This window comes from Sinocyclocheilus grahami, unplaced genomic scaffold (genome assembly GCF_001515645.1).
Source record: "Sinocyclocheilus grahami isolate Dianchi unplaced genomic scaffold, SAMN03320097.WGS_v1.1 scaffold1642.1, whole genome shotgun sequence".
Lineage (NCBI taxonomy): Eukaryota > Metazoa > Chordata > Actinopteri > Cypriniformes > Cyprinidae > Sinocyclocheilus > Sinocyclocheilus grahami.
The window spans coordinates 97,283-105,822 of NW_015506821.1; the positions used below are offsets into that span (position 1 = coordinate 97,283).

General features: G+C 39.6%; 1 protein-coding gene across 1 annotated transcript in view; it reads right to left on the reverse strand.

Moving 5' to 3' along the window:
- The window catches only part of LOC107571739 (Golgi to ER traffic protein 4 homolog), a 24,441-nt gene that overhangs the window by 11,902 nt on the left and 3,999 nt on the right, over window positions 1–8,540 (reverse strand). Inside the window, exons 2-5 of the mRNA XM_016258102.1 lie at window positions 7,093–7,171; window positions 6,849–6,930; window positions 5,958–6,107; window positions 5,727–5,865 (exon numbers count right to left, since the gene is read on the reverse strand). Of these exons, the coding sequence (XP_016113588.1) occupies window positions 5,727–5,865; window positions 5,958–6,107; window positions 6,849–6,930; window positions 7,093–7,171 (450 nt within the window). The remainder of the gene's footprint in view (window positions 1–5,726; window positions 5,866–5,957; window positions 6,108–6,848; window positions 6,931–7,092; window positions 7,172–8,540) is intronic.

Below are 8,540 nucleotides of genomic sequence, written 5' to 3' on the forward strand. Positions count from 1 at the left end.
AGATTCGTTCAAAAACGCACTTTCATTCATGAATGAAACACCGCTGTGTTTGCTTTTAGAGATGCGCAGCGGCTGAGCTGTTACTTTATTTGGAACTATTTTCGTTGATGAAATTGAGCAAAATCAGGCAGTACGTGTTTATTGAACTGTTGTATTAAATCAATATCACATTTGCAAACTCCTTGAATAATTATTAAAATCTGTCACTCTCCTTATCGCGATCTGTGGGCGCACATAAAATGAGAGTTCTCAAGACTCAAAAGTACGTGCAAATGATAAGTTCTGTCATCGCGTTATAAGCGCAGAACCTGCGGAAAGTAGAATTATTATTAATAGCCGCAATCCTGCACCTGAAATTCAAGACCTGCTCTGTGTTCTCTGCTAATAACCCGACTGTGAATGATGCGAGCGGCGTTATGTTGTCAGTGAGAAGCTGCAGCCGTGGCGGGGGTGATTTTTGGTGTGCTGGTGTTTTGACAAATAATGCTACCTATCAGATTATGCTACCAACAAATCGTCAGAACACCTGCAGAACAACAACAATGTGCTAAATGTTTCTTTTCCCCTATTTTTTCCCAATTGACAGAAATCCGTCGTAGCGACGGAAAACTTTCATCCCTGAGTAGTATTATGTACATCATACTGCACCACAGTAATATATTTCTGATCATTTCATTAAGATAACCCGAACTTATATTTTGACGGGTTGCCATGAGGAACTTGTTTCTGTAGGTCTATGTAAATGATATGAAGATAGTTTTACTCCAATGAAACTGTCAAATGCTCATGAAGTGAGGAGTCAGAGCAGTTCTGGAGATGTTGTTCATGTATTTATGTCCTCATGTACTGAGATGACAGAAGCTGAAATCACAGCGAGCGTCGCACACTTTGTGTAGAAAACAAAACCGCTCGTCTGTGTCATTTACATACACAGAGACACAGAACATGCTGGATTCATATTTAAATAGTATTTTTGCTGCTTAATATTTACAGATACTAGTCCATATTGCGACTCTATTTAAGTGTACTGACCTACTTTTGATTAATTCATCCAAACTTTGACAAATTCCGTGACATTCCGCATCATACAGTAAATTCCATTTATATGACTGGATTCCACGATTCCGTCCGTGTTTTCTGCATCGCGGAAATCATAGCTAATATTGAGGTGTTTTGCAACTTCAGTGTAACGTTAGTGGATTAGGATCTATTGCAACTTATGAAACGTCTGCTGCTGCCTTACCTTTGAGAGACAACTGATGCGTGATCACTGAAGCAGCTCCAGTTAGCAAGCGCTTTTGGAGTGAGAGCGAATTCCTGCATTGATTGGTCAGACTCGTGACTCATAACAAATCAGATGAGCGGTGGGCACAGACTGCTTTAGGCCACAGAGTGGTGAGTTCTGACAGGCTGCATCAGAGCCAAATAGCGCGTTTCAAAATTAAGTTATTTTATCGGCGAATCGGTTTTGAAAATGACCGATACCGATAATCATAAAAATGCTTAATATCGGCCAGGCCGATAATCGGTCGACCCCTACTGAGAAGCACCTCTGCAGCCAACGGTGCCACAAATTGCCACCTGCTGCTTGCCTACCAAGTTCTGGCGAGAAGACTAGAGCATTATTTCCGGTCTACAAAAGCGAATTGCTCCCGAAGGCACATTTCTTCAAACTGACCCTTTGTGCAAGGGTCCCATCGAGCTGTCCGATGGGCATGGGAGCTGTGTGTTCTGCCAGTGCTGCACCTCAGGGACACAGACTGTCCTCACTGTGAAGACATGAGTCTCAGGATGCTACGCTTTAGGGTTGCCTTCATTTTGGGGGATGACTCGGCTTCTTGCGTTCCCCCGCCTTCTACTTCTTTGCCATGGAAGAACCAGCAGAAGAGCCTTTCAGCAACAAGCTCACGCCAACATGCATGTCTTGCACTCCCCTGAATCTGCATCCCTCGCCTGTACTGTGCACGAGCTAACCTTGGCCCCTCCCCTGAAGCCTATGGTTTAGTCAAGTTTGGTGGATTGGACGATAGGGTTGGCGAGCTTTTTTGTGTACTTTCCAACGCTATGTGCCACTTTTTTGCTGAAGAGAGCAATCTCGGCATCTCATGCTCTTCATCTTTATATGTTCATCCAAAAGACTGGTTTATTTCAGTGGACCTGAAGGTCCCTTGTCCCAGAAGACCCAGACTGCATTCAATTCAATTTGAAGGAACAATGTACCGAAAATGAAGGCAATGTACCGAATTCACTGAAGTATTGAATTCACTAGCCCCACACACTTTCACAAAGCATGTAAACGCTGCTCTCTCCCTTTTGAGAATGAGCAGAGTTTGTGTTTTGAATTCTCTCAATGACTGGCTATTAATGTCCCAGTGAAGTCCTATGTGAACACAAGACTCTGCTGCTCAACTGAATGCAGTCTTTGGGGTTCAACGTCAATATGCCGAAAAATGTGTTGGAACCCAGCCAGCACATTTCCTTTTTAGGCACATAGTTGAACTCCCTGACTATGCAAGCCCTTATTATAGTGGAGCACGCAGAGACAATAGGAGCTTTCACACCGGGTAGTTATAGGAACTAGCCACCAGAGTGGTTCCCCAAGAACTAAATGTTCCCCTAGGGCCATTTTCCTGGTTGCATTTGAACCGCCATTACGAACTGACATAAGCCTGCCAACAGTGAAGCTATTTAAGCTCAGAAAAAAAAACTCCTGTACCATTCTGTACAGTGGAGAGCAACATATGGAGTATCATAAGTTTACTTCAAATTTCTTTAGAGAAAAATACTACTTTTCCTATTTTTACCCAAAATATGGTGGAATGAGCAGTATGGAACGCTATAAACAAATGTAATATAAGTTTGCCTCAAAGAAGTAATATAGCAGCTTAAGATGCTCCAGGAACTCCCTAATATGGACAAAATATCCCTAATATGGATCCCTATTGCCGATGAGCTGAAAAAAGGAAGATATAAACACTTTGATTAAGAATGAAGACAATAAACACATGACTGTAAGTTTGGAGTAAAAACATGTTATTAAATGTTCTCTTTTGTCGCTAGTTGCTACATATGCACCCTGTGGTGACACAGCTACGTAAGTGCTCTGGCACCGTGGACAGTGCACAGCTTTTATCAAAAAGATGTGGACAGGGGCCAGATTTCCAAGTTGAAGGAGAATCCTGACAGATGTGTCCAGCACAGGTTCAGGCGTGTAGTGCAATGGCAGACCAGCTTTCGGCATCTGGACAGATGTAAAGAAGCATGGCACATCAATTGAACTGAAAGCACTTCCGTTCAAGACAGCGCTACTACATGGCTCTGGATTCGATGAAGCAAGTAGTTAATATGCAGGTGCTTTAGGTGAACTCTGCCTGTTTGGTGTATAAGCTGGGTGGATTTCAGGGTCAATTTAAACCTAGAAAATTGATGGACCTAAAGAGTGCTGAAAGTGCTCTCGACACCATTCAGAGCTTAGGTAATAAGGCTCCCCAAGGGGCTAGCTTGTGAGATGAACATTCTTCACACATCTTGTGCCTTGTTAGGGCACTGTATATCTATATTCAGCCCTCTCGCCAGTTACGGCTTTTTAATCAGCTTTTAGGGGTCACACTATAGGTTTGCTGTATCGAAACAGAAGTTTTCACACCGGGTTGTGGAAGCCATTTCATTGGCTTATGACTCTTAGTCAAATGTTTGGTGGTACATTTGCATGGTGACTTTTGCTAGGTTTTAATACCTACATGTATCTTTGGTTGCATCATAGGTGCTGTCTGTGTGAGTGGGTTATGACAGTGCTGTCTTTTATGTTTATTCTGTGCACTTGATGAACAGCATTTGCCCTTTATTTGGATTTTTAAGATGTCTGCTGGTGGTATTCACCATTACTCTGATTGTATTGCATGCGATATAAGATTATGTGATGGGTTACCATGGTAAGATGACTTAGTTTCTGGAGTATGAGGACTCTACAGAACAAAAGTGGGCATTTCCAAACTGGTGGGTGATTCTAAATTAAACAATTAAAATGATGCCCCTTGACTTGAGCAAATCAGGTAATGAGGTCAAAAAACGCCCCTCCGTTTTGGCCTCGCCCACCGATATAGTAACTTCCGACCTAGGCTGTTTCTCAATTCCAAGAACGCAAAGAACAGGCTTGCGTTCTCGTGGAGACCGGTCTTGCCAGGCTACCTTGAAAGAACGAACTCGGAACGACACATGGACATAGAACGCAGCTTTGTGAGAACTGAGATGCGCTTTGATCTTGTTGCTCAACTGACCGTCCAAGCACAGTAGCGGCCAATATACAATACGTCATATATACAATGTCATAACCTATCAAAACATTTAATTCATATTACAATGGACAGACACTTTTTTCATATTATATTATATATCTTTTTTATTTTACCATATGTATTTGTGAAAATGAGTATGTATAGTCCATTTAATATTAGCTATGCTTTGTCAATGTTAAGATTCTTTTTAAAATGCCAATAAAATACTGCAGGCTCCTCCAGGTGTATTAAAACTATGCAAAACAAATGTTTACTTTCACAAGCCGTCACATTTGCTAGCTTGCAGCGGGAATCTTAAGCAAAAAAAAAAAGCTTGAACCTTACAGGCTTCCGTACGTCGTCTGCCGGGACATTCCCGCAAACATGTCCGCATCTTCTGGGATTTCTAACGGTTCCATTCTCTCAAGTCTGCATCCTCCATATCAAGAACACATCCGGGCACTCGTCCTCTGTACTTGTGTTCTTGAGTATTGGAATTGATTTTCGGCGGTTGATAATGACGTAGTACGAGAACACAAGAACGCATATTGAGAAACAGGCCTATTCTTGGTGTTCTCACACAGCTCCACTCTTGAGCCAGGCCAGTTCTGTACTATACGAAGTGATTAGACACTGTTCCCCACAGAATCTGTCACTGATGCAATGTCAAATGATTGAAAGGGAACATCTCAGGTGCGCAACCTCATTTTTCCTAAGATGAGGGAATGAGACATTGCGTACAATCTTCAAATACGTGCTATACCTCTTTGCCTTCAGTCAAAGATTCTGAGAAATTGGTGATCGACACTGCTTTATACAGTCAGAGAGCCCACCATCATTTATGTACACTCAAATGCCATTGGCCAGTGTTTTACACTGGCGTTATTCAACAAGGCTTCAGTATTTTTGGTGAAAGGTGTTTTGCATAGCCTCAGCTACTAATGCAATATCTCGTTCCCTCATCTCTGGGAACAAAGTTTACCCATGTAACCGTGCAGAGACATGACTTCTCTGCTGTAGCTCTCAATCACGATGGTGTTAGACAGGTCACATCAGGTTTGACCTTAATAAAGACTGCAGTAATGTCACAACATCAAACCTGAAACATCAGATGTCAAATCTGAATATAAGTGAACAACAGAAAGCAAGATTTTCTGTGAACTTAAAATTGGGTCTGTTTCTCACACAAAACTATCATATGTCTCTGGAAGACATGAAATATAGTGCATGGGTGTGTGTGTATATATATATATATAATTATTTTATTTTTTTTCAATTTGGAGTTAGACAGGTCCGGTCCCGATTGACTTCTGTACACTGTATAGCAGAGTGCCCAACAAATTATTTTCTTTCATTTCTGCTTATGTATTTTGCAGAAGAAATAATCTAACTGGTCTGGAACTGCATTGTGGTGAATAAATGATAATAGAATTTTCAAACTCCAGAACTCACTGCAAGACGGCCTGCGCTACAAACATGTCCACCTCTCCATGAAATCCTCGTGCTGATGAATACTCCACCAACATCTGCGCACAGCCCTCTCCATCAGATGAGTGCAGGAAATGATAGCGTGATTCACTGTAGTTTTGCTCTAAATGCAAACAAATAAATGATGTGGGTTCCCCATTCTCAAAGCAGCTGATTGTTCCTTTAGCTGATCATTTATTGTCATGTGTGTTTTACCTTTCCACAATGTGAGCGCCAGCAGCTGGTGTAGTTTAGGGTGGCCCAACTTCCCCGACCCTCCTGATGACCACTTGATCGCTCTAGAGACAAACGCCACTCGCTCTGGTGAATTTGGGTCCATCAGGCTGAAGAGTTTTGCTAAATGCTCTAGAACAAACACCAAGAATGTAATTGCACAATTAAAGAGATTTGAACTATGCTTCTGTGCAGGATTGGGAAATATTGAATATTTATTACATTCTGTATTATTTTGTTGACAATATGACGTTAACCAATATTGTCATTATTATGCAGATTTTCATGTGCATTTAATTTCTCCATGAAATTTCCCATAGACTTTAATTCATACATTTAGTTTTGCACCTACTCCTTGTCAAATGGCATGTGACTAAAGGAGTTGAGACAGACATCAATAGTTTTTCTGAATTAAACTTCAGTAGCAAAATGTCAGTTAAGTTTTAAATTAATTTATCAATTAAAATAGTTTTTGTTTTGCACATTTCAGCAAATCAGGTTTATGCCAATTAATTCACATTTTGATATAATGGTGTATGCAAATTCCTCCATTCATTTAATGAAAATAATTGGACAAACATGCCTTGATTCTTTTAAACTACTATTTTCATCCTTACATTAAACATTTTCTCCAATCTAACTGGCTACAATGGCTGTTGGTTGAAATGATGGGTCCATTGATTTTACTGGGGGGAATGAAGTACATTTGAACTCATTGTTGGGTACCAATATTTACACACTTGTTTTAGCTTAAAAATGAATGATCTGAAAATTCTGCTCTAACTACAGATCAAGTTAAATATAACCACATTACCAAATTAATAAGAATCACCAGCACAACAGCCTCAATAATATAATGTTCAATAAACTCACCTAGTGTCTCATCATCTACATTGGCCCCGGATTTCTCCAGGGTCTCTAGTACCAGCATGGACAGATCTGCAGCACTATTTTGCTGTTTAGAAAGCAAATATTAGTGCAGAGATCTTACAGAGGAAAAAAAGTCAGCTATATACTAGTGAACCTTCTCAGTAACAACTGAACTGTTCAGAACTTTAACTGCATGATAAATTACAGTCTCTGACTGACCTAAAACTGATAACAGAGGAACACGTACCTGATTATAACAAAAAAAAAGCAGCGCTCCATTGTACATCAACTCTCTGGCCTCTGCATGCTTCGATTGTGACATGTACCTGCACCCAAAGCATGTTATTATCACAACGTTCCTGTGGCCAAGATAGAGATCACACAGTGGTCATGGGACAAATAAGACATGACAAATAAGAGTGTCCATGATTATAAAAAAAGAAGATATCTTTTAAAAATTATATATATATATATTTGGCCCTACGCATCATGTGATGTAACTATCAAGTAAAATGCAATAACATATTCTTTATATCTTGAAAACATGCGATTAGAACATTTTCATATGTTTAAAATATGCCTACATTTATTTTTCAATATATTTTTTTAAATAACAAATACCATACATTTTCAGGGATTTCCATCACATGACATTTTACAACCTGAACTAACTTTGCCATAAAAGGTCACATTCTCTGATATTTTATTTGGTGATACTTTCTGAATTTGACACACAGTCATGAACAGCATTGGGGGTAACGCATTACAAGTAACGCGAGTTACGCAATCAGATTACTTTCTTCAAGTAACTAGTAAAGTAACGCATTACTTTTTCATTTACAAGAGAATATCTGAGTTACTTTTTCAAATAAGTAACGCAAGTTATTCCCCCCCCAATTTACTGATTGACATCTCTGCTGTCCCCATGTTGAGAGAAATCAGATGTTACTGTAGATCTAAAATAAATATGAATATGCATTATAAAAGGTCACATTCTCTGATATTTTATTTGGTGATACTTTCTGAATTTGACACACAGTCATGAACAGCATTGGGGGTAACGCATTACAAGTAACGCGAGTTACGCAATCAGATTACTTTCTTCAAGTAACTAGTAAAGTAACGCATTACTTTTTCATTTACAAGAGAATATCTGAGTTACTTTTTCAAATAAGTAACGCAAGTTATTCCCCCCCCAATTTACTGATTGACATCTCTGCTGTCCCCATGTTGAGAGAAATCAGATGTTACTGTAGATCTAAAATAAATATGAATATGCATTAATTCATCTCACTTAAAAAAAAAAAAAAAAACACAGATTCAGTATTCCTCAAAATGAATAAAAATAATGCAACTCAGAATATGACGCAAACCTGCAATAATTAAATGTTAAACAACACGAATATCCTTTATGTATTTAATTCCATTCTATTAACCAATGTCTTTGCTTCTGGCCTTCGATGATCCAGTTCAACCATACTAAGCAAAACTTACTCTAGACCAGTGATCCTCAAATCTGGCTGGCGAGATCCACTTTCCTGCAGAGTTTAGCTCTAACCCTAATCAAACACACCTGAGTTTGCTAATCAATGTCTTCAGGATCATTAGAAAATCACAGGTAGGTTTGTTTGATTATAGGGTTGGAGCTAAACTCTGCAGGAAAGTGGATCTTGCGAGCCAGATTTGAGGATCACT